Raw genomic sequence first — 26,697 nt, 5'->3', positions numbered from 1 at the left:
TCATACTTCTCACATGCCTTCTGAAGAGCAAATAAACCTGCACACAACAGTTAAGGTGCCTGTGAGTTCATGACAAAGATGAAGACACTGTTGCAGAAGCTGCCAAAATAAGCTTGAGGAAAATGAAACAAAATAACAGAAACCCCAAGCTACTTAAAGATAATAGCTCATAGCACACAGAGCTGTCAGAATGCATCACAACTGTACTTGTGGTTGCATACTTACAACACAGATAACCCAAGAACTCTTTGGTAACACAATCTCAAGAAATTATACAAGAGAACCTACCTGGATCTGAGGTTTTGTCTTTGAGTAAAGCATTTAACTTCTTCACTAGATGCATATCTTTTGCTCGTTCACTCTTTTTATCACTGAAGGAAAAGAATTTTTAATTGTATGAGTGAAGCAAACTAAAAGTTCTTTTCACTAAAACGGTATTCTTTTAATTATTTACGCTACTTTAAGGTAACAATCCAATAACAAAAATCATGTTAATCCATACAAACCAATGAGACTATTAGAGAGTACTATTCAGCTTGAAAAGGAACACCAGAATTGCTGTCTCTAACTGTTTCCAAAAGCAATAAGGAAATTAATTTACTTATATAGAGCACAAAATGTTCTTACCTTAGTGATAAATGGAAAGGTACATGGACAGTTTTTACACTTCCAGAGACTGGATCAACAAGGCAGATCTGGTAAGTCTGGGGCTGCCATCCCTGACTGGTCACATTGTTTAGACCCATTATTTTATAACCAGGATACAATAACCTGAAATTTTTTTTAAATGACCAAAATTAGCAACCTTCCCTGTCCACAAACAAAATAAAGAGGCAGTAATTTTTATGAAGCTAAGGTTTAAGAACTGCAAAACACCTTTATCAGAAAAGAGTGTAGAGTGATGAAATATGACAACATATCCCCACCTCTAGAACAACAAGCTGCATTCAGTGGAAACACTGGGCAGCACAGAAGTGCTTGCCAGCACCACTAGCACTTTTACCCTGGCATAGCCGTATATCACTTTATTCCAGCAGCACAGCCACCATGCCTACCTGCTTCTTACCTGCAGTATTTCCCCACATTGAAGGCTCCAACCCTAGGTCCTTGCTGTGTGCTCCACACTTCCAAAATGCCTCTTCTTGGAGCATAGATCACAAGGAACTGAGCTACCCTGCTTGGACCCTGTGCATTTCCAAAAGGAGAAGAATCCATCTTCTCAGTTTCCCTTTCCTGAAGGTCCTCTACAGTCTGTATCCAACCAATTTCTGCATCACGGTATCCTTTGTAAGAGAAGATAGAAGGTTACTAGTGTGCAGAAATTAATACAGGATTAGAGCATCAAGCTGTAATCTTAAGCTTTGTTTCAAATTGTCAACTCCTCACTCCTGTAAAGAACTCTAGTCCACTGACTTGGAACAGGGCCCACCAGAGAGTGACCAAAGCTCTGGGGAGGAACAAATTCTTCTGAAAAATATATTAAAAAGCCTTAACATTCATCAGGTCAGTGCTCAGGACATTAAACCAATGCAAGACATTGAGGAGTCCCTTGCTGTGCAGCCATCATGATGAAATGAGAATCTGAAAAGTCAGTAAGAAGACATACAGCTTGTTAAAGTTTATCTTCTCAGCAGAATTAAAAAGGGTACTAGAGCTTATCAACTGAAAGAATCTTGAATAGAGCTAAAGCTCTTCCAGAAAAAATACAAAACAAACAGACCCAATTTTAACTGTATTGCAGGGATTTGCAAAAATACCCTTATGGACTTCATATCACACCTGACTTTGGTTTGTAATGAAGCAATGTACTAAAATTCTTGGAATTCTAAGTCTGAACATAAGATGCCCCAGTGTTCTGGAGAATATTATTTGTTATACTAATATCACTACCATACCTTTCCACATGCGAACTGCGAGTCCTCTTGTAACATCCAGCAAAATAACCCTTCCAAATTCATCTGTTACTGCTGCCAAAGTGTTACATGGAGAAAGACATATCTTTTCACCATGGCGCCGGGAGTCAGGAAGTCCAAACCTAAAAAAATAATAATGAAGCAAACCCACCAGACAGATCCTTTTCTTCAGAAACAGATTTTCTTCTAAGGATTAAGATGACTTTTGTTAAGATAACAGAAGGTATGGGTAAAATTACAAGCAAGTCATGAAAAAAGTTCTTGTTCTGTTTACTAAGATATACCATAGCTCTGCATAAGTCCTACTGAAAAAGCAAAGTTCAGGAAGTGGGGTAAGTGATTGCCTTGTCATGCACTGTCAGGCAATGACTGCAACCGTAACAATGAACCCATGCACTGGAAAGGAAATATGAATAATTATTTGTCCAGAACAACAAACTGAAATGAAACAAAGCTTAAAACAAATGACCTGCAAACTACCATTACTGCTTGAAGTCACATATTCATCAATTATATGCTTTTCAAGATAATGTAAATAATTTAAAACACAAGACATCCAAAGTAACTGATAGTAAAAAAACCCCCAACTTACCTCACTGCCAATGGGGTTGCAGGTTCCACTTTTGGTTTCTGTTTTTGGACAGGTTCTTCTTCATGTTTACTCTTCCAACCAAGCCAGCCACTTGCAACAGAAGAACATAACAAGAATTACAATAATGGTCCTGAAAATATTATGCAGCTACAACTAAAAAAAAAAAAAAAAAAAGAAAAAGACATTTTAAAAAATTTTATTACCTGGCAGCATTAAATAATGCTGAAGTCAGCTTGCTTGCAACTGCTAAGGCAACATGAGACAACAGAGGCTGTGAGCTACCCTGAAATACAGGAATAAAGTGTTTGGAAAGTCGATAAATAATCAGCTGTGAATCACCCTGAAATGAAGCAACAAAACCTTTAGAAAGCCAAGAAATAGTTCTTACACTCAACTCAAATGCAGATTACTTTTTCAGGCCTCCTATGGACTTTCAGCTCAGAAAACATAGCTTTAAGACTGCAAAATTTAAATTCATTGCCCCCAGAAAAGCCTTTCTGACATCTCTACCATTTCAAAATCCTCTGCAAGTCACTGGTAGCTCAGTATGTTTGTCTGCAACAGAAGTTAAAAAAACCCTGTGCATCACCTATCACAGAGAGCAGGCTGGCGTATGGCTTTGGCATCCTTGCAAATATCTACGTAAGCAGTTTTTTCACAAACCTTTTGAAAAGCAAGTACAAAAACCATAATTCCAATTCTAGAATTTACAATTAACTTTCAATCCTGGAAAGGACAGCATATGCATAGGGTCTGAATGAACAGACACAGCCACACTGACATCCTTTTCCTCCTAAACAACAGAATATGACGTAAATATGCTACAGCTAAGCACTAATTGCTATTTTCTCCTACAAGAAATCACTACAATGTACTCAGTCGTGTTGAATCAAAGACCTAAAGACCTCCAAATATCCATAAGATGCATATTTATACAATACCAACATAATTTTTCAAGAATATTAGTTGGCAATAAATTAACAAATCTGAAAAAATTAATTATCACACTCAATTTAAGATAGAAAATAAAATTTCTCAGTAGCAGGAACCCATGCTAGATACTACTATCACATCCACTCCAAATCACTCCAGTTGCAGAAGATCAAGAAGGAAAATGTCAACATAAAAAGAACATAAGAATACTTCAGAAATACTCATAGAGGAAAAAAGATTAATTATTCAAAGTTTCAGCGAGTCAACTTGGTAGTACATACCTCCAGGGCAAAAAAGAACGCAGTGAAAGGATTGGCTCCAACAGTAACATATTGGGACATGGCAGGTGGACTGCTTTTTATAGCTGCATTATATCCTCCTATATTGGAGGCAGTCTTCATTTGATCAAAAGGACACAGTGTCATGATGCCTAATAAAAACATTAAAGCATGTCTTACACATTCAGAACAGAGGCATGCAATTGCTCTAAAAGCATAGATATATTCCTGCCTTCTTGACTGACCAGCCAGCATTCAGTGGGAAGGGAATAGCTTTAACCATAGAAATGCCAAACAACATGGCAGAAATAACCTAACGGGCTTGGGTTAATTATAAAGCACATCTGGTTTGTTCAGAAGAAAAAAATTCAGCAGAGTTCAGCAGCAAAAATACATGCACCAAACTCACTTCACCTGCCTTGACAGCAGCCTTCTGACGTCTTAGCTGCTTTTGTAGAAAGGGTGGAAGAGAAATTAAGCTTGCTATCCCTCAGATATGCCTCTCTGACAAAAACTGAGGCATCTGCAATTTCCTGAAGGGTAAAATTATTTGAGAATTTATGAGTCAATTTGTCCTTTTTTGAAAGGAACCATCTCAAATTTAAATTTCCTTACGTGCTAGACTCAGGAAAGACCCATACCAGTCTTAACCTGCCTGCCAGACAGTTCATTCATCTGACAGAAATGGAAATAACTGCATCTGATCTGGCCTCTCTCAGCTGCTTCTTACTAAGCAACAAAGAACAATACTGTTACAGTTGTAAGAGGGAAGATTCAATCCGACTAGAAAAGAAAATCAAAAATATTTTTGGTAGCGGTTAATGAGATCATTCCCTATGACAGCCTTCACTCATTATGTACTTCTATCCAACCAGTACCATTAAGTGCTCTCAGCCAGAATTTAACTGCAGAAAAGCATTAATTTCATTTTTTAAAATACTTGACATTAAATAGAAATGCTTACCTATACTAGCATGGTCAACAATCGTATCCACATCTTGCAAACCCCATTTCTTATAAGCTAATGGTGGAGGTTGAACATTCTCATTGCCAGATGCAGCAGCTGGCAAAAGTCAATAAAGCACAAAAAAATTTCTACTGAGTAAAAGGAGTAACATAAGAGAGGAAAAAAACCACCTGATGCAATCTGAAGACATAAAATAACCTAGTTTTAAGTTAACATGCATTGGAACATCTGTTAAAATGGACTTTTGAAATACCACCATCAAATTAAAACATTCAAAAAAATTAACTGAAGAAAATTGCACGTGATATTCCATCATAAATACATTTTATACTTGCAGATAGTAGCTGTTATGGTATAATATTCTGTATGGTATAATATTCTGTACAATTTACTAGCTGTTATGGTATAATATTCTGTACAATTTTTAAAAGCTACTACAATTGCTTTTTGTGGTTTGGGCATGTTTAAGTGGAAACTTCTCCTCCCAAGTACTTTCAAAGTCAGAACACTCACTAGATATGTAGTAGTGGGAGGTAAGAACAGTGGTAAGACTAAACCATGAGTGTCACTTTCAAAATATCATTACCCAAAATACAGATGACCAAGAATGAAGGAAGATACAGCACTCCAGCTACAGATACTGCAACAAGCTTTGAGTCCTTCTCAACACCATCTTTGTGCCATCCATCACACAGTACTGTCACATAATTCTCCTCTACCCCCTGGAAACTGAGCTTGTTTCCAAATTAGATATGAACAGGCACTGTACTAAAGGAACAGGATCAAAGTCTGCACAATCAAACAAGGTATGAAAAGCTCTTAGACAAGAACACAAAGAGCAGGGACCACCACTGCCATCATCCCAGCATTATCACTTCCCATAAAGTCTTTCTTGTGAAGAAGTACATTCCACTGACAGTGACATGCTAAGAAGCACCTCAGCATTATGCAGTGGTTTAATGCCAGTGGGCAGCTGACCACCACACAGCAGCTCACTCATTCCCTCCTAGTGGGATGGGAAAGAGAGTCAGAAGAGTAAAAGTGAGAACACTGTTGCGTTGAGATAAAAACAGTATGCAAACAAATCAAAATAATAAATTTACTTCACTACTTCACATCAGCAGGCAGGTATTTAGCTACTTCCATGAATGCAGGGCTTTATCACATGTAACAGTTGCTCGGGAAGTCAAATGCCATAACTAATGATTCCCCCTTCCTCCTTTTCTTTTCCCAGCTATTATTTCCAGGAACATCATCATATGGCAAGAATATCTCTTCGGTCAGTTGGGGTCAGCTGTCCCAGCTGTGTTCCTCCCAATTTCTGAGAACCCCCAGCTTTGGCACTGTCAGGGCAGTGTGAAAAACAAAAAAAGCCTTGACACTGAGTAAGCACTGTTTTACAGCAGCTAAAACATCAGCATGCTATCAGTGCTGTTTTCATCACAATACCAAAACGCAGCCCCATACCAGCTACTAGGAAAAAAATTAACTCTATCCCAGCCAAAACCAGTGTACAGTATTATGGTGAGCATGCAGAAGATCAATACTACTTGGACAACTTGGCCTCTGGGAACATTTTCTGTAAAGGAAGAAACATCCCTGAATGCAGTAGGTGTCAATGTATCAATGAACAAGCAAGGAAGATCTAAATTCCACCTTGATTTTATATTTAATCTAAGTAAATTTCCTAAAAAATAAAGAACTATTAACAGATTGAAAAACAAGCATTTCCCTTACACGTACCTCTTGCTACCTGATTGCGACATGCACGAAGGGACTGGAAGAGGCTGAAGCCATCAATTGTCACAATTGCTGCTGGGTACAAGATACTTAGTTCCTCATTCTGGGGAAAAAATGAGAGAAAGGAGACAAAAATAGATCATTGCTGCTGTTAGACCAGCTTATTTTCTCGCTTTTTATACTATTAACTCCGCAAAGATGAGGATTACATCCAGAGAGTTCATACCCAACAAGCCAGAGACAACTAAGACAAAACTACAGAAATTCAGTATTAAACTCTCACAAAAATCATTTTAGCCACATAGCTTTCTACTTTTATCTTCTTTTAATAATTTCTTTGTCTGCTTAATATATCTTACGGCTTAGGAAGAAAATACATAAGTTACAGCAGCTTTTGAAGGCAACAGAAAAACAGGTTCATCTAGAATGTAAAAATCAGTTTTAGGAAGCCAGATTCTGAAACTGGATTAGTGCCTGCCTGAATTATGACTTGGGCACATAAATGCTAATCTGGCAATACAAATTCAAGAGTCAAATTCCTTAATACTTCTGTATTTCAAAACTGATCCCAAAAATGTCACACTAAATCATGTGAGTATTTCTACAAAGAATACTTGGAAATTTCTGTGATTTTGTTCATTTTCCACATAAAGCTTGCCAATTCAGCCAAAAAGCAAAGAAAGCTGTCTTCTTTACTAAATAGTCTGAGTTCTGCAGAGCCTTCTCTGCAGGAAATACTCATAATGACATGCAGGTTCCTAACCCTATAAATATTCTTTTAATTTCTAGCTATCTTCTCTGTGAAATAACTAAGATAAATTCTTATGAATGAGTATGAATAGCTCTTGGCACCTATCAAGTTACATTTTTTCCCTTCATCAATGCATTGTCATGGTTTTTGCACATAAATGAATAAACAGAAAATAAATTAACTATTCCTTTGCAAACACAGAAAAACAGAACACATCTATAGAGCTAATACTCCAAAAGACACTCAGAATGCTCAAACTATACAGGTATGAATATATCTAGAACAAGAAATCAAGGGCCTCTTGTTCCAAGGAATTGTCCATCCCATCAAAAATGGGTAAAGGACACAGAGGATTCACAGAGAATACTCCCTTCTATACCCCATAACACTGGCACTTTGCTTTTGAAATAATCTGACAAAACCTGTTCTGTGACACCAGGATGCCTGGGAATTTCATAGGTTCTGCACTTTAGCTGTAGGACGGGATCTTCATTCAAAAGCTGTGCAAGAAGCAGTACTCCGCTCTAGAAAAGAAAGGATGAGAAGCATGAACATTTCCATCGCTTTTCTTGGGGATGGCAAAAAGCACAATCTGCAGGGACCAAAGTTTAAAACACCCAGATGTTTATGCCAAGAGCACCCTTGTCCTGTCCTGCTGAGAAACGCACCTCGGTGTAAAACCGAACGTAGCCAGAGGTGAAGCCAACCACGATGCACGTCCAGTCAGGGCGGCCTGTGGAGCTCCTAGTTCACAAAGATACACTCAAGTTAAAAACAAATCCCATTCTAAGCCAGTGACATAGAAAAGTGTCATGTAAGGACATTACTGATGCATATACATCCTTACCTCTTCTGACTTGCCAGTGGAATACACAATACGCTACTCACACATTCACTAGAAACAGAAACACAAAATTAGTGGTTTTCCCTTGTTGTGAAATTTTACTCCACACAAAAGATATTGCCATGTCAGCCCTTTGAAAGTTTTAATAATTTATTAATGCAGCACACCATATATCAAATTCACAATAAGAATCAAAAAAAGTCCCTTCATTTTAAAGACATTTTCAATTACAAGTTCAAGAGTGCCCAGACTTTTTGTACCTCTTTCATAAATCACAGACAGATTATTCTGTCACTATTGTTCAGCAGATTCAAGCTGAATTTCATGTGCCTAAAGGGAAATTATTTCTTCTGATATATAATAGTATGTTATAAAAAAACACTTTTTTTAAGAGCTAACTGAATCATACATATCAAAATAAATTTTTGAAATATGCAATTAGGTAGATTTTATATCCACTTCCTTTCAGTGCCTTAAAATTTGAGAGCATCTGAATATGGTCTTCCCAATTAATGCAATAACTGAGCATGCTCAGTGACAGGCAAAGCATGCAGAAGGCAAGCAGAGAGCATGCCTCAATATCTCAATTCAGAAGTTATTTAACAGTTACCATGATACAAAGTTTTACACTGTCTGGGGAAACAGAAGCAGTACAAAGGTTTTATGAGACAGCATAGAATTCAAGATGACATCCCAAACAGCACTTAAAGCATAAATGCCAGCAGTACTGTTTATTATTTATATTCCAGGTCACCTCCATTTCCCAAAGAGTGGTTAAATAAGCAGGGTAGAGAATTAGAGAAGGAAAGCATCTAAATGCAAGGTTGAGATGAGTTGCAATTTCATTACATCCTCAAAGCAACATTAAATATCTGAGTGACATCTCATCTTGCAATAGCAAAGCTTAGCCACCACATAACATTCTCAGTTAAAAGCAACTTTGGGGAAAGGAAAAAAAAAATACAACCAAAAAACCAACCAAAACCAGTCAAATGTTTTGACAATTGGACAGTAATCAACATATTAACACCTCCACAGAATAATAAATCAAAATTTATTGAAAATAAGTGCCCCTATATAAACAGAGCTACCTGTTTCATAGGGTAACATCCCTTAGGGCTGTAACAGTAGTAAGAAACAAACCCTCAAATAGAATTTTTTTTTTTTTTTTACAAAAAATGTCAGGGTAATTTAAAATGCATAGCAACATCAGTTTTATAAAAGGATTATGATTTTTACAGATTGGAGAGAAGCTGATGAAGTCAACACCTCCTGCTGCAAACAGAAGGCTGAAAGCATTAGAGAGCATGTTCAAAGGCAGACAGCAACTCAAGGCTGCAAATGTAACAGCAAAGTGCAAAATCTTATTCCATATGGGAGATTCAAAAAAGGATCTGTCTGGTTATCTGAAGATAGATGAAGGAAAAATATTGTATAAATACCAAATGTATGACCAAAGCAAATTTTCCAAGTCCCTAAGACACTTAGAGCCCAAAACCATATTTTGATCAAAGGTGACTTTATGCTTGTTTGAATGAGGTTTTGAAAACGAAGAGAAGTATTTCTAGAACAACTTCATACATTTCCAGTGGCAACATTCCCTAAGAAAATTTCATCTCTACTGTAAAAGATTTTTCAAAGAAGTACTTTTTTTTTCCCCCTTCTAGAATAAGAATTTATAAAAAGCATGTCTAAATTACACACAAATACACTGATTTCCAGAGAACCATTCTTTCAATTTGTAAGAACTTGTTCTGTGATTCCACATAATACACAGGAGTGAGCTTTGCAGATACTGCTTCCCACGAGCCATGTTACTCTATTTGTTCCCAACACTAATATACATAAAACCACAAATGCACTCAGATGAAAGGAAAAAGAGAACAAGTAAAAATCAGGTTACTAATTGCTAAACATGAAAATAACATATTAATCACAGCTGCATTTCAACACTTACCCTTCTTCAACATTCAGAGAGCCACTCCAGCCAACAGCATATTGCATTTCCTCCTTTCCCTTGTCACTGTGCTTCCATTTAGCTGCCATGAAGAATAAAGACACCATCCATAAAACTCCAATGTTTTGCATCGCACAAATAGTTCTATTTTTAATTTTTCTCTTTGATACAATATATCCTCCAACACTTAGATTAAGTGCCAATTACAAAGCATAATAGTAAAAATATATTCTTAGTGACTTTTCTAAAGGACTCATATGCTTTCTTAGAAATTTACACGGAATAAGACACTAAAGTTTTGAAATATCTAGTTTTGTTTAAAAATATTTATACAGTAATCAATCAAATTTTAAAAGGTTCAATTCAGGAAACAGGGATCCTTAGGAAAGAAGTACTAAGCAAGGAAAAACTTCTGGGAACACTACTGAACATGAGCTACAGTGAATAGAAAATTTTAATTTTAACTGCCAAAAAGAACATAAGTACTCCACATTAAATGTGACAATCTTTAATCATTGCGTCATAATTCAAGGTTAGAGGAGGTTAGAGGACACCATACTTTGTTATTCACAGGGTGCTGATACAGCTGGCGTTTGATTGTTGAATCATCTACCAGGTGTCAATGGACAGCCAAAACTAAGTTAGTGTTGTGTGCCATTTGTCTGACACCTAAAACCAGAGGCACAGGGACACTTCTGCCCAGTGGGGGACAGTTGTCACTGTAAAGTTCATCAGAGGCAGTTCTCCAGCAATATAAATCACTTTTTTATGCTTGAACCAATAAGAACTTAATGAAGAGTACTGCCATTTTTCCAATTTTGATGACAAATTAGCAACTGGACTACAACAGATTTAGAACAGGAAGCTTTGCAAGGAATGACAAAGCAGTATGACAACTCAATACAATCTGCCCAACTATGCAAATCTGAGTTTCAACACTCTGATTTTTTAAAATGCCATAATAGTCCCCATATCACAATGTTTCCCTTCATCTTCCTCACATCACCACTTCAGCCATCAAAAGACCAGAACCCCAAACAACAGCATATCTATAAACAGCAATTAACATATTAACAAACAGCAGCTGGCTGATCAGTGTTCATATAATACTAGTGATACCTTTAAAAGTTCCCAGAGCCCTACTTCAGAATAAAATACCAAGCCACGCGTTATTCAAGATGGTATTCAAGAATTTTCTATTGAAGGTGGAATTTCAAGAACATCACATTAATACTCCTTTACAAGAGGAATACTGGCTTAGGTAATTTTTAAGGGAAAAGAAAACTGAGGTCAAGCATTTCTTAAGAGCTAAATCCAAAACTTTTGCTTTTCTTACTGAGAAAAATGTCAATGTCTCTGAGCATTTTAAAACAACTGGGTAGTTATAACACATATGCATTTTGTGTGACAAAATAGTTTCCACAGATCAAAAACAGCTGAGAAGTAAAGACAAAGCAACTTACTTGACAAGCAGCACCTAGAAAATGCATGATGTGTACTATAAAACACTTCAAAATTCTTGAAGGTATGACTTGGGGGATAAACAAAAGGGAGTAGTGCAAATAAATCTTGCTTTGGTTACTATAAAGTGTCCTGGCATAAACACTCAGTGGAACGGATACTTACGCACTAAAAAGACTGCTTTCTGTTCATTAGCTATTACCATTAGGTCATTGGTTGGTGATAAGGACAACACACAATCCTGAAGCCAGTAATTTCGCTGGTTCTTGGAAGTAGATTCCTCTTCTTCCTACAGGTAAAGCTTTAGTCAATGGATGCAACAATTTTTAGACACAGCAGAACTTGCAAGACCTATGAGAAAAATCTGGCTTGCCCTCCATAGCAGCGCTGAATGGACTTTTCATTACTGCCCACATCACTTCAGCTCCAACTTACATGAAAAGCCCTGAGAAATGCATCAGCCTTGTACTAATTCTGTGTTTACAAAACAGAAAACAAAGAAGCACTCATCACTAGCTCTACACAAATTATCTCCTTTTAAAGAGACACTAGGAGAATGAGATCTAAAGTTTTAAAATCACTGGTTAGAAAGTGGAGAGAATCTCTCTAGTTATTCTCATTACAATCCATACTCAAAATGAAGAATTTATCCAAGCTCATACAATGACCAGCATTAAGCAAATACATGCACATATGAAGAAGGTAACTAAGGTGGTATTCACATGGCACCAGGTATCAGGTGCTATTCCACAAAGCAACTCCACAATGAAAAAAAATTCCAAACTAAATGGTGCCAAATGTTAAAGGTATCAAGATGGGTAAGTAAAAATTTAGATACCATCCTCATGTATGAGAGAAAAAAAATTATATCTTTTTTCCTTGGGGCAACAAGCCAAATATGTTATTGTGGCACAAAGTAGCTTCTGCTAATCATAGTTCAAAGTCAGGAAGTAACAGCCTTGGAGTGAACTGCTGCAAAGTCTCAGAGTTGATACTCCTGGTTAGTTAGATTCATCCTTTTATCCAATCACAGCAACACACTTTTCCTTGTCCACAGACTCCATTTCCACTTCCATATCCAACCCTACCTCCTCTTAACTCTACAAAATATTACTCCAACCTAATATCTCAAAGCAGCTATGCACAAATAAAAAACCCAACAACTTCATTTTCTGATTCATTCTATTTATTCTGTTACAGAAAAGTTGCAACCACTTGAAAATCTGCCCATTTACTCCCAGCAGAAAAATAAACACCAAACTGTAGGAAGAATTTGCATATCATGCTCTTAATCAGCTATTCATTGTATTTATTTCCTTGCATAAGCTTGTACCATAAAAATGGTTACTTTGCACACAGAAATACACTGTGTATCCATGATAAAGTCTACATTAGCACATATAAAAATTGTGTGGACAACTACTGTTGTCCACACAATCTCCTAATTTATGTAAGAGAACCTATTTTCATGTGATTTTTGTCTGCCGATGGATGCCAAATTCTTTAGCAACAATTTCCCCCTATTTACTGGCATTTTTCAAGACTTTACAAAAAGGCAATGAAGTCATCTGATATACTAATAACAATTTTAACTCCTGGCAGAGATAAATGTGTCACATAAGCAAAAGCCAAAGAAAAGCCTTGTATTAATTTTTGTCATGATTTTCAGACTGAGGAAAAAGAAACAGAAATTAAAGGCTTGTCAGAAGATTAAAAGGAATTACAACAGTATTTCAGGCAGAAAATTTAAAATTATCTGCAAGCATGAACAAAGAACTTGAAATACAAAGACATAAAACATCACCATCCCATATTAGCTACAAAAACAAGCTAAGGGTTAAAACAGGGAAAGCACTGAATTTATCAAAACAAACTTAAAGGTGAAAGACAGAATTATTAAAATCTGCATTTAGGAAAAGACATCAACATTCCTACAAAACAACTAATCAGATCCATAAAAGGACACCTTATAAAAAAACAGAACACTTTCAAAATTTTCAATGCCTTCTCAGAAATTGCTACGCTCCATGAAATAGATACCTGTCCAGGGCACAAATAACTCCAAGAAACAATGAATCTTTCACCAACTATAATGCAAATCAAGAGTTAAAAGTTTAAACAAGGGAATTGATTGTTGTATTTTACTAATAATTCTCATGCACTCATTTTGATGTGTGTTCAGACACACAGACTCCTGTATTTACTTGCTCCTACACAGAACAACCTCTTTGCTGTGTATGATAGCAAACCCTTTCTGAAGTTGGCCTGGAATCACTGGCAACTTTAGAGGAAAATTTGGAAGTAAAGGATGCCAGAAAGATGCGAACCACCTGGCAGAGAAGTGTGATATTTTAAAGAAAAGAGTGAAAATTTCAACTATTTCAATTTAGAAATGCCTGCTGGTTCCATCAAATTACAACAAAAGTAGAAAACCAAGTATTTGTTCCACTCATTCAGGAATTTGTAAACATTACAGTACATCTAAGAAAAGATGTGGCCTGAGAAACACACTCATTTCATGACAATTACAGTGCAGCTGAGTACCCATCCTATTTAAAAGGTTTTATACCCCGTCATTCCTGACAGTGTCAGTGATTCATCGTTGGGAGACATCATGCTCATTTCAATTTGTCTGTCACCTCACCTGAAAAATCTGTTTCTCTGCTGAATAGTCACAAGGATACACAATGCCCAACAGCTTGGGCATCCTTCCCACACACTTAGAAAAAGACGGCAGGTAAAGGGTTTGTTAGCAAGGTGAGGTCTGGATTTCTCAGCGCTCTTAGAGGGAATTAATCAAGTAATTCTGTTGAGATGATTCATTCAGCTGCAAAGGATTTCTACAAGCAGCCTCACTGACATCTCATGAAGTCAGCTGGCAGTGGGAAGGCTCAGCCTTACAAACAATTAACAGACCAGCCCTGCTACTCTCAGCAGAATGAGATGTGCAGAGAAATGTTTTTCCCCCTTTAAAGAGCAATTGTGTTGTTCCATCCCACACAGGTAGTTTAAATCCTTCTGCAGCACCATCCACACATCACAACATAAAAGGAGCACTAGTGATCCTTAGGAGGATGTCTATGCCAGTAATTAATTATTTAGGACTTTTTGATTTCTATTTCTTCACAATTCACTGCCATGCCCTACTGTTTCTGACTAGCTACAGGACAAAAAGGATGCCCTCAGGTGCAGAAGCACAGGAAGATGTACATATACTTTAGTGAGAAAAGCCCAAAGAACACAAGAATATGAGCAATTTTCTCAATAGATAACATCCACATTATATTTAGAAAAAAACTACAGGAACAAGGGACAAAAAAGCAGTCACATTTAAAACACAAGTCAAGACTTTTCTTGCCCAGATAACAGTTACATAGGAGGAAAAAACCAAAACACACACACACAAACTAAAGGAAAAGTCCTCTATAAAAGGGAAGTTAGTTATAAATAAATAAATAAACACACATACATACATATGAACTTACAGGTTCTTGTAATTCTGCTTCATCCCAGGCTCCCCAGCCACCATCTTCCCAGCTTGTTGATTTGCCTGCTTTAAGTGAAAAAAGACTTGTCACAGGAATACAGCATAGGCGATAAAATAATCATTTTCCTTTCCCCACTAATGCCTTACAACTTTTTTTATGACAGATACTAAAGGAGTTTTGCTGAAAGAACCCTTAAGTGTCTTATTTTTCTGTATTTTATTTACTTCCATTTCAGACACTATGGACAAGTATTAACAGGAGATGTACCCAAGATACAAAAGGGAACAATGGTACAGGCAAATTCATCTGTGACCACAAAACAGCTGAGCCCAGCAGCAAAGCAAAAGCTGAAGGTTTGGCCTCTGATGAGAAAATGAACACAAGGGTCTTGTTCATTCACATCTTTGCATGACAACAGAGGAAAATTAATGAGACACTGATCAGTTTCAATCATGTAATTCAGAAACCTCAGAGTAAGCAAAAGCTCCCAAAATACCTCAAGCACCTCAGAAAACAGAGATTAACAGAGACAGGCCTACTTCTTTAGTTGTAAGAGTGAAAGTTCTTTTGTGAACAACATGAACAATGTTCAGTTGTAAGTGGAAGTTCTTTTTTTTCACCTAAAAATACAGAACTTGAAATAAATTGAAAAGCCACAGGCATTTAGTAGTAGCAGATGTACAATTCTTAGACACTACCACCCCTGGGACCCTCAATAAAATCAACATCATTGTAGTTCAGCAGAAAAGCCAAGGACTGACTTCCATCCAAGCATGCACTAGAGTGTAATCTGAAGCAGTAACATCAACTCCAAGAGTTTTCCAAGGATATCTTTCAAGTTTTTGCATTAACTGCTGTCATGGCAAATTGGACCTGAAAAAGTTTTTTAAGCACATTGTCTCAAATGAGCTTAAATTAGTTCTAAGCAAGTAAGATTCTGCCATCTTGGATGGCCAAACAGTACAGACAAGAAGGTTTGGATTAAGAACAATTTTATTTGGTCTAAAAACTCGTAGTTCTGTTACCACCAAGCAAGGAAAGGCTGAACAACAAAACAGAAATCTGCAGTCTCCCTGTTTAGTTAGATTTTAAATCTTCTGTATGGGTAATGAAGACAAAAACCTTTGAAAAAAACTTTTTCATTTAAGACAGACTTTTCCCCAATGCTGTCAAGAAGGTATTTTAGGAGGATGTAGAAGACAAAATACCCACTTCATTTTACCTCTGTGAAATGGAAAGGTCTGTACCATCTGCAAAATGGGCAAGCCAAGCAGTTCTACTGCATTATCATCAATGCAAATATAACTGCACTGCTATTTCAGACACCACTATATAAACAACAAGTTTCCAAGGGTGACAGTCTCATCTTGTATTTGAGGTTGAAAGTTTTTGCAGTGTACAAACATATAAAGGAAAATTATGGCTGATACTGTTGAATACAGTAACCACAAGGAGAAAACAGTAGCTAACTTCAATGTTTAGATTAAGATAGCTAATGAAACTCTACTTCTGCTCACATTTTGTTATCTAAAAAGATCTTTAAAAAATCTCCTTCCTATAAAATTCATGGAGGAAAGAAGTCTGTCCATGTCCCATGGTCCAGAGAGAAACAGAACCATATCTAAGAAACACAGCTGGGGCCAATGTCTTCCCTGCAGCACAGAGCAGATCAACCTTCCCCAGAAACCTCATCCACTTCAATTCTGAGACTGAACATCCACAACATAAAACTGCAGCTGTGAGGATTCTTGCTGCCTCTGTGAATAGCCACAATTTTGTGGTAGTTGTCGTCATGATGGGATGACAGTAGATAATGAAAAAAGATGGGAAAATGGTGAGTCACCACTCCATTGACGAAACTGCAGAGATCTTTTGGAACAGTGTGTGGCCTGCTCTGCAAAGCCAGCACCCTCTCCAGCTTACAAGCATTTACAAGCCTGCTCCCTCATATGCATCCTTCTCATTGGATAGATCATCCCAGAATGTGCCATTATATGTATTTCTCAAGACCTGCATCCATCTTGCCTTCCCTCTACACATTGCTTCTTATTTTAAGAAGAAATGAAATTAAAATTGTTTTCTTATTCACATCATTCTTATTATTCTGATATTTCACCCACGTGATGAATAACGAAGCGAGGCATTAAACAACAGACAACAATCCCTGGAACAATGGATAGAGGAGACATGGTCACAAAGTAACTCAAAGCACCAGTTATTCACCTGTGCAAAAGAATTATAAAGTACTCCATGGAGGTTACCAGCTTGCAGAGCCTTTCCCACTCACCAGCACTTGATAAGGTTGGTCAAGTCAGAGTGCAAGTCCACAGGGTCCAAGTTCTGTTACAACAATTTTAAGAAATCATCCCCCACCATTTCCTTTAGTAACATTACAGATCAGAACTAGCAACGGTGGAACATAACACATTATCTAGTAAACAATACCTAAGCAAGCCCAAAACAGCTGCAACACCATGATTTTTTCCAGACCCTCTTCAGGAAAAAAAAAAATGTAAAAAATAAAACAAACTTTCCTGCACAAACCTCTATTTCCATTCAACTCTATCTCTGACTAGTAGTAGATGTCTTATAAACAGTTCTCCTTACTTGGATAAAGCAGCAGCAATATTCCAGATTTTGCTTTACTATGGAGATTGCAAAAATAAAAGCTCATCTACTGGATTTACATGAATGACTTAATTCTTTAATTTGAAGCACATAGCATCAGCACATTTGAAACTTAAGGGCTGGTTTAAATGCTGCACATGTGCAACACTGGTGTTAATACATAAGAAAGTTAATTTAAGCACATTTATCATCAAACATAATACCTACAAGAACAATTTTTACCTACAAGAATGTTTTGTTTAAAAGACAAGAACAGAGGAGAGAAAAAAATCACAAGAGATCAAGACCACTGAGGTCTAACTGGCATTTAACAGCTCAAATTCAATATGAAAGATGTTTTTACTCACTTCTCAAATTACAGAATAGGCACCTGAGCAGAGAGAACTGCCAGTGCCCTCCCTTCCAGGGCAGCACTATGACCTGAGGCAGGCAGCTGAAGCCTTTCCTTCCTGCCCTTATATTTACATTCCAATTCCCAGCAGGAGGTTATTGGAGTATGTGCTTGGACACACACAATGAAGTCCCATCCATGCTTCATGAATATAAAACATTACTAGATAACAGTGCAAGAAATTATTGCTTAACGGTGAGAGTTGCAGGTTTTCTTCTATGCATGTTTACTGCAATTCTGATACCACAGGATTACATAATTACAAAAGAAATAGAAGCAGTTTCTTTTTTCTTCAGGCTAAGGAATTTTAGAAACAGCTTTAGAATCTTCTTGCTACTCAGGAATCATAGAGCATTTATTCCCAAAGCTCCTCCTATGTGAGGACTGACAAATACATAAGGTTATTTTACCAACAATACAAGGAAGCCTCTCTTGAGACTAGTTTTAGATTTGTTCTCTCTTCTCACTTCAGGCATCCTTAAGTGGGGGAAAAAAACCCCAAAAGTACAACTAAGTTAGTATTCTAATCACAAAAATAACCACTTGGGCATTTTTTCTTCCTTAAGGAAGTCACAATTGTTTCGACAAAGTGAAAAATTACTAAATTACTAAATTAAAAATAATCCAGGTACTACAAAGATTGTTTTTTTAAAGTAACAGTGCAAAATCCCATGGCTTACAGTTATAACTTAACCCCAAAACCAAAATTTGAAATATCAGAGGGGGAATAAACCAAAGGCCATAGGAGACAAATTAAACAGATTACATACACAACATAGTATTCCATACTTTTTCCTCAAATGCAAGCAATGTCTTAAATTACAGCAAGAAAGAATGAAGGCTACGCTATAAAGGAGGTGTTAAGGCAGCAAAAAACTCAGGAGAAAAGATCATTTGGATGAAGTACTCTGACAGCACTCTGTCAGGTATGCTGAGAGCATGTCATTTACTCTTCCCCATATCTGAGATGTATTAACTGCTACAGATACAACCCCATTCATGTAGAGTGCCTATTTTAATGAACCTTTGCAGGAAAACTGAAAGAAAGAAATACTAAATATAAATACTACAATCTGGGAAGGGAGAATCTGATTAAAGAGGCAATGAAAAAGACCTTGTAATAAGAGTATTCAATAGGAATATAACTTATTCAATAAGACTGATACAGAAGCAGCTAACAACAACCCTAATGCTAAATGCAATCTAGAATTTCATTTAGTAATGTATTTTTTTCTTTGTAACCTTGTTGACAACTCTGAAATAAAAAGCCTGGCCTTCTGTATTTCTGAACTAAATCAGCTGATCCAGATAAAGCAAAGTGTACAAGTCCAAAGATGTTGTTTAAAGGAACTGGGCTGAAGAGCACTTTTTAGGCTGCTGTCAATGTAAGAAGGCAGGATTTTGGAAAGGAATTTCTCTGACATGCTTAAGCCATCACTTCCACTGCAAAAAGAAGCAGCAAAGTGATACCTTGTAGCTCTGAGGAAACCCTCAGGTCAGGGGATCAATTTTTTTCTTCCCCTGAATAAGAACAAACTATCATAAATGGAGATATCATTGCCTGGGAACTCTCAAGGTCAAGTTTGGGTTTGTTGGCTTTTTTCCTTATTCATTTCATTTAGGTAATAGGAGATAAACACACCTGGGAACTAAAAATATCTTCACATCAACAAAGTACTAATTTTTCAGATTCATCTTAACACCCCCACAGTTCATCTAGCAGCAGTCGTACTTGGCTATGCTACTGAATTGATGTCATCAAGCCTATAAAACGTCTTAAAACGCAGTTCGAGTTGTGAATGTACTAGAGGAACAGAAACACACATTGCTCAAAATTGTAATTAAATTCTTCAATTTATAAAGATTCTAGGAAATTTTATCTCTCTTGCTCTACTTTCTGCTCTGTTCGGCTAAGCATCCATTAATTAATTTCTGAATGCTAAAATTCCATCATGTCTGCAAAGCTTTGTCACATACTGCGAGTAAGATGGATATTTTCCTTCATGTGCATGCCTTTATTTTAGACAGCTTTATAAGAAAGTTAACTGTTACAGCTGTTTCCCGGTCCAGCCAACAGCAGCCCAAAACATCTTCAACACAGCAAGATATCAAATTAAATGTGGTGCAAACACTTCCTATTCCCAGTACTTGCACAGTTAGAACAGCAGTTTTCAGAGCCACTTAGACACCACTAGGCTCAGGCTCCACAGAGGATTTGTGTCTCATTAGCAGCATTACTCTTCTCAAGATTTTTAAATTCTTATGCTTCTTTAAGTCCTCCTCATTAAAATATGAAAAAGCACTCCAACCTGAATTTTCCTAAAGAATAAAGACAGAACAACTCCATATGAAGCATCTTTAACCAGCTCCCTCTGTAACACCAGGTGTATTTACTTAAAGCACGTGAGCCAACACCTGTTATTCTCTTCCAATAGTGACAATAAAAAGTAGCTGCATTTTCCTTCATGGCAGATCAATGGTCAGCTCAAGCAGTCTATGAACATTTCTTACATTATTCCAGCATGGCATCAGTGGCAATTTTAACAGATGACTGCATAACACAAGCACATGAACCCTTTCTTCCAGTGTTTACTGAGTGAGCAGCAAACAGGCACCTGCAGCAGCGACTTCACACAAAGCTCAGAGGAGGAGGAAGCTTTCTTTTCCTCCCAGTTTACCAGACAAGTGTATCCTTTGCACAAACAAGACAATCTGTTGGGCTACAAGAGAAACTGAAGTGAAGCTGTGGTTGATAGGATGCTTTCCTTCATCTTGTTCTACTGTAGAATGCGTTTAAATGCTTACCTGTACAAAGAAAGGGGGAAAAAATCAAGTCCCCTTGGAATAAAAATCCAGTTGTTTTTTTTTCACTTACCTACATCTGTGCTTTTAATATAATCCACACTTTGCTAAGTCTTTCAAGTTAAATTTGAAATTGACAATCTAGATAAACTTTTATATAAACAAAGTATACTGTTTTAAATACAAGATGACAAGTTACAGGGTTTTTACTCAAATTAAAGACATCTAACTTCAAAACTGGACTAAAGTCACAGTATCACATCATGATTTAGAAACGTATACTGCCTGCACTTTCTGAAGCAAGCAAATTCTCTTCATTTAAAATGTTACTGCAAAAATGCTTTTACCATAATAACCCTAAATTTTATTGCAGCAAATACACTCACAGAAAATACTTTGGTTAGTTCTGTTAGACCTAAAATATGGCCAAAGCTAAAACAGCATTAAAAACTTCCTTGCCCTATAACTAAGAAACAAAAAAAAAAAAAGACAAGGCCCACAGCCTCCACTAAAAACCCTAAACCTCACACATTGAGCATTCCAGAGGCACCTGTTCAAAAACATTTGTTATCCAAAACCTGACAGGAATTCTTGAAAATTCTACTCAACACTTGAAACATTAAGTTATGACTAAAATAATTTGTTAACTAAAATGTGCTTTGTTAAATTAAAATATTTAATATATATTTATTTCCCTAAGGTAGCCATCATTTGTAACTACAACCTTAATATACTAGCAAGAGTTTTCACACAAATGAAGCTTAGGTTTGAAAAAAAAGAAAGCAGAAGAAAGGTTCTCATCCTCAGGTAAAAAAAAATACTTAAGAGTTTTGACAGATGTTTGCTAGTATTTATATAATTGTTTGAATAAAAATAAACACAGTTTAAGTTGAAAACTAAAGTTTGATTTGAAAGCAAATTAACACCTTTATTGAACTTACTAGCAAAAAAACCCTGGATTTTCTTTTTTCCCTGTAGAGTAAAAATATAAAAACAGATTAAAATGCAAGTTTTTAAACATGCAACCTTATTAAATTACTGTTTTAAAACAGTAGATTCTGTCAACACAAGAGCTTTTAGCAAAGTATTCCCTGATAAAAAACCACAATTTACTCACTTCTAATTTAAGATACCTAGGCAAGTTGGAGCAGCATTTCTCCCTTGTCAAACACAAATGCATCAAGAATTTCTGCTTCAAAAATCACTAAGTTACAATCTTATGTCTAAACCACTCTGGGAATTCTCACTTGCTGACATTTATACTTATTTATAATCAACCATGAAAACAGCTGTGGTAGCAAAAAACTACAGGCACAAATCCAAAAGATTTCAATGAATCTAAATGAGCATTATTTTGAAAAACACTCACTTCTGCCTCAATGACTGAATAAGCAAATATAAAAATAGTCCAGAAGACAGCCAACCCATTAAAATGGAACAGCAGCCATGCATTTCTTTGCTTCTATTATTCTGGTAGTTTTACAACATACTAAACATTTTCTCTTTATGGCTGCTATTTGATAAAGCCACTCCAATAAAATATCCAAGTTATTTTACACAAACACCTCTCATGTATCATCAAGTAAGAGAAAAATAGTTTCTTAATTTCTTTCAACACCTACTTTTAGAAACACAAACACATTCCAATCCTTTGCTTTTATCTTCAGAATTCAAGAGATAGTAACCGAAGCCTTCTGCTTCCACAATCCCTCCTTAAGATACGGATGATACCAAAGAAAAGCCATCTGGAACTTGTTATGCATTTTTCAAAATCTGTTAAGAATTACAAAACAAGCAGCAGCAGAAAACTGTTTTCTACCAAAAGTTTTGCACACAGAAGTTTTAGTGGCAAAATCAACTAGCTGAACATGTAATGTACTTTTAAAGGTTTTTAACAAGTGTTGTGTCATTTTTTTAACAAGACCTGTAGTTACAGGATAAGGACCAATGGCTTTAAACAGGGAATGGATTTATACTGTATATTAGGAAGATTTATTTTTTAATAATAAAGAACATGAGGCACTAGAACAGGTTGCTCAGATGCTGTGGATGCCCCATCTCTGGAAGTGTTCAAAGACAGGCTGGATAGGGCTTTGAGCAGCCTGGTCTGGTGAAAAGTGTCCCTGCCCATGGCAGGGGGGTTGAACTAGATTAACTGTAAAGGTCAGTTCAAACACAAACCATCTTATGATCTCCCCTCTTGTAACTCCCCACAGGCATTTTAGACTTTTAAAATAAGCACCTCGATGTTTTCTCTTAAAGCTCTGTCCACAGCTGTGAGGATTTTTTACAAGCATCCCCATTAACCACTTCAGACACTTTCCTTCCCTACTGTTGTCAGAAATCAAAAAACATCAGCCAGATAGAGTTTGTATATTTTGGGGGGTTTACATCTACACACACACACACAGAGTGTACAGTTAATACAGCATGCAATAACAAATACAAAAAACAGTATTTTAACTCACTCTGGGTTCTAGCGTGGGCATGGATCTGTTGAGAATGCAGCTTCTGTGTCAGGCAGCTCAGCCTGCACTGCCTCACACAGCAGAAACACGGTCCACAACTTCAGACCGTATCTGCTTTAAGATTCGTTGCCTTTTAATTTAATCTGTCAAGCTAAACCTTTTATACACTTTCAGCACGTTCTGCATTCCTAGGTAACCTTGCATGCACAACGTGTGTTGTCTTTAGGGGAGCGTCTTCAGACAGGTACATTCCCAGCAAGAAAACTACAAACTTTTAAAGTTTGGGGCACGCAGGGTCAGCGGCCAAAGAACTTCACCTCCACACTACGGAATAAGCAGTGACACCTGCGAACAGCTGCGCACCTGAAACTTCTGGACGCCAGAAAAGCCTGACTTTGCAGATGTGACAGCTGACTTTGAAGATGTGGCAGCTATGGCGAGACACCCACCCTGCGCCACATGGGCGACCCCGAGCACTCGGATAACACGGCCCCCCGCCCGCGGGCCGGGGATGGCAGCGCGGCGCCGAGAGAGCGCAGGGCTCGCAGGGACAGCCCCGCGGCCGGACGGGCCCCGCGGGGCGGCGGGCACAGCCCCGCACCGGGGGCCGGACTCACCGCTCTCCTTGCCAGCCGCGGCGATGCCCTGGCGGCGGTGCGGGCTCAGGAAGTCGCGGGCCAACTCCAGGTCCTGGAAGTGGGCGAAGGGGACGAGGGCGCAGGACATGCTCCCGCTGCCGGTAGAGCCGCCGCCACCCAACCCGGAAATGCTCGGCCGCGTCCCTCCGGCCCGGCGCGGCCCCGCGCACAGCGCATGCGCCCCGGAGGGCGGGGCCCGAGGGGGAGGTGCTGAGGGAGGAGCGCTGAAGGCACCGCCCTGCAGGGCGCGCCATTGCGGTGTTCAGTCGCACTTTCTGTGGAGAATTTCTTCCAACGTCAGACCTGAGTTTCCCCTGGCGCAGCTTGAGCCCATTTAATCTTGTCCTGTCGCTAGTTGCCTGGGAAAAAAGTGCCAGCGCCCACCATCCACAAGCTCCTCTCAAGTAGCTGTAGAGAACTGTGAGATCATCCCTGAACACCTTTTTTTCCAGGCTAAACAATACTAACTCCCTCAGCTGGATTTTACCATCTAGACGTAATATTGAACCAGCACAGCCCAAAACCCCCATGTTACTTTGATGAATAGCAAACATGGTTAGTGAGAACAGGGTTTCTTTCAGTATTGACTGCTCTTGCAAATACAAAGCTTTTATTTAGATTTAATGTCAACCCATTTCTATTCCTTCTCTGGACACTGCAGCATCTGAGTGACAGCAGCAATTATGATGATTGAGATTTGCTGTGGAGTGACATCAGTACAATGCTGACAGCTGACCTGCAGCCTCCAAAACCTCCTCTTCAGGTAAGGAGAAAAAAGAATGTGTGGGAAGAACACCGAGGGATGTTCTCTAGACCCTGAGGAAATAAAAATTCTCCTGTGCATAAGACTTGACAAATTTTTTAATGGCTCTTGCTTGACTAGCCTTTATATGTGTATACATACACATACATACACACACACACATACATATATATGTATATAAGAACTCTTTCTTATTTTCTTACAGGGCTCTTTTATGTGATAGATAGCAATGTCTGTCTTATGTAGCTAAAAGCAGCTATAACTGAGAAAAGCAGAAATAACTGAGAAAGTCCAAGTTATTCTGCAAGTTTGGTTTGTGTTCTAGGCCTTCTACGTGTCTTTAAATACCTTCTAAGATTAAACAAATTTTTACTAAGAGAAGTTTCATGCCAAATGGGCTCCAGCTGGATTGTCCTAAAGGCACAGACTATAACAAGTTATAAACGCCAGAAAATCTCTTGTGAGATATGCAAAGAAACTGGCTTATATTTACCCTGATACCTTTTTAATGTCTTCAGCTATTCTATTTTGTTGTAGTGATGTGCTGGTTTAAAATGCAACGGGAAAATTAACCCCACTGAATTGCATCTCCTCCTCCACTCTCTTCCAACAAGCGACAAAACACTAGCAGGAATCACAGTTTTGCTGAAAAGCTTGTAATAAATGCAGTACTGCAGTACCAATAAAAGAGGGCACAAAAGAGGCAATACCCACAGAGGGTATTCAGCATGGAACGAACACTTCTTGAAGAGAGAGAGCCTGGCATTGTTTCTTTTTGCTAGTTTTAATATAATTTCTTTGATATAGTGCACTATATTACCCTGTATGAGACACTATTAGTAGTTTTAACTTTTGTATTGGTTAAGATCTTTCATCTCATAATATGTCATAATGAATAATTTATTCTATATAAAATATACCTGAGGTGGCAGCAATAGGACTCTACAGTGGCCATGGTGGCTTTATCTGGGTGCTGAGCAGCCATGCAGTCCCAGCCTCTTCCACGAGCCTGCGAAAATATGAGGAGCTTTCTGCTTCCAGATTTCCTGCTGATACCACAGCCCCACAATGAGGTAGGTAGTATTGAATTAAAGAGTGCTAGAAACTCCATCTATGGTCTTTTCCTCTGTACCCAGGACAACTAATCAGGGCTCAGTAATTTTGCCCTTGGCAACTACAGAAACATTTTGTGTTTACATTTCAAATCTGTGGCTCCTCAGGCAATACACAGGTTAGACTTGAATTTAAGCAGATGAATAATCCTGTGGCTATTCAGCAGAGAGTTGTTCAATCCTGTTTTTCTGAACAAACATAGAATTACATGATGTGGAGTAATAGGAAGGATACTCTTCAGAAACAAGGTCACAATGTGGGAAAAGTTGAGACAAGAGGCTGGTAGATTTGCAGATGCTCTAAGTAAACTTATAGAGCCTGTAAACAAAACTATTTAATGACATTTTAGAATTGTAACATGCACGGTCACTAGTAATGTCAACTGAATTAATAAAGAGTATGCAAGAAATTAAATTAACAACATGGTTTGTCATTCTTTAGTGAAACTTTCATCACATTATGAAAATTTTCCTCATTAGAGAATAGTGAACAGTGTAAGACTGTCATATCAAACCTGCCTGGTTTGCTGTACATGAAGAAGTCAAGTTAAGAACTATGAAGATACCAATAAAAGCATAAAATAAGGCAATGAATACTCAGCAAATAAGCCAATATTTCAAGACAGTCTTGAGTACAGATAAACTCATATTAACACTTTGCCTACACAATAGCCCTTAATGTGTTTTTTATAAGTTCAGTAGTTCCTAATTTTTAATGATTCATTTTACATATATGGATGACTACAGAAAACAAAACTATGTTTTGAAAAACATCTGGCATAATTTTAAGCGAAGTTCCTAAAGACATTCAGCTAAACAATTAATAGCCAAAATTTACAATACATTTCCAGTAAGAAGAATAATTTGCATTGGCATATATGCTGCTGAACAAAGGCTTTAATGCAGTTTACAAAAATAGATAATTAGACTAAATACAGATTTACACTGTATGAAATGCAGGTAATGATTTG

At 37.6% G+C, this 26,697-nt stretch overlaps 1 protein-coding gene and 1 long non-coding RNA gene across 15 annotated transcripts in view; both read right to left on the bottom strand.

The window, feature by feature from the left end:
• The window catches only part of RAB3GAP2 (RAB3 GTPase activating non-catalytic protein subunit 2), a 55,636-nt gene that overhangs the window by 19,421 nt on the left and 9,518 nt on the right, over positions 1–26,697 (bottom strand). For 3 of the 14 annotated variants that reach the window (XM_064414153.1, XM_064414149.1, XM_064414151.1), the window contains exons 2-17: positions 25,535–25,623; positions 14,922–14,989; positions 11,602–11,725; positions 9,976–10,057; positions 8,022–8,069; positions 7,843–7,918; positions 7,597–7,698; positions 6,427–6,526; positions 4,681–4,779; positions 3,720–3,868; positions 2,709–2,788; positions 2,506–2,595; positions 1,896–2,035; positions 1,067–1,283; positions 628–771; positions 289–371 (exon numbers count right to left, since the gene is read on the bottom strand). In XM_064414153.1, coding sequence (XP_064270223.1) covers positions 289–371; positions 628–771; positions 1,067–1,283; positions 1,896–2,035; positions 2,506–2,595; positions 2,709–2,788; positions 3,720–3,868; positions 4,681–4,779; positions 6,427–6,526; positions 7,597–7,698; positions 7,843–7,918; positions 8,022–8,069; positions 9,976–10,057; positions 11,602–11,641 — 1,450 coding nt within the window. In that variant the 5' untranslated portion in view covers positions 11,642–11,725; positions 14,922–14,989; positions 25,535–25,623. Of the gene's footprint in view, positions 1–288; positions 372–627; positions 772–1,066; positions 1,284–1,895; positions 2,036–2,505; positions 2,596–2,708; positions 2,789–3,719; positions 3,869–4,680; positions 4,780–6,426; positions 6,527–7,596; positions 7,699–7,842; positions 7,919–8,021; positions 8,070–9,975; positions 10,058–11,601; positions 11,726–14,909; positions 14,990–23,830; positions 24,020–25,534; positions 25,624–25,811; positions 25,916–26,697 lie in introns of those variants that run through there. The other 11 variants (XM_064414140.1, XM_064414144.1, XM_064414150.1 and 8 more) reach the window with 10 other exon arrangements.
• LOC135297044 (uncharacterized) lies at positions 15,018–23,818 on the bottom strand. The gene is made up of 3 exons (XR_010359062.1): positions 22,368–23,818; positions 21,687–21,717; positions 15,018–20,748 (listed from the first exon to the last, which is right to left on the bottom strand). It is a non-coding gene; the product is annotated as an uncharacterized LOC135297044 (long non-coding RNA).

This window comes from Passer domesticus, chromosome 3 (genome assembly GCF_036417665.1).
Source record: "Passer domesticus isolate bPasDom1 chromosome 3, bPasDom1.hap1, whole genome shotgun sequence".
NCBI classification, from domain to species: Eukaryota; Metazoa; Chordata; class Aves; order Passeriformes; family Passeridae; genus Passer; species Passer domesticus.
The sequence above is the reverse complement of the archived record's forward strand: the minus strand, read 5'-3'. Positions and strand labels throughout refer to the sequence as shown.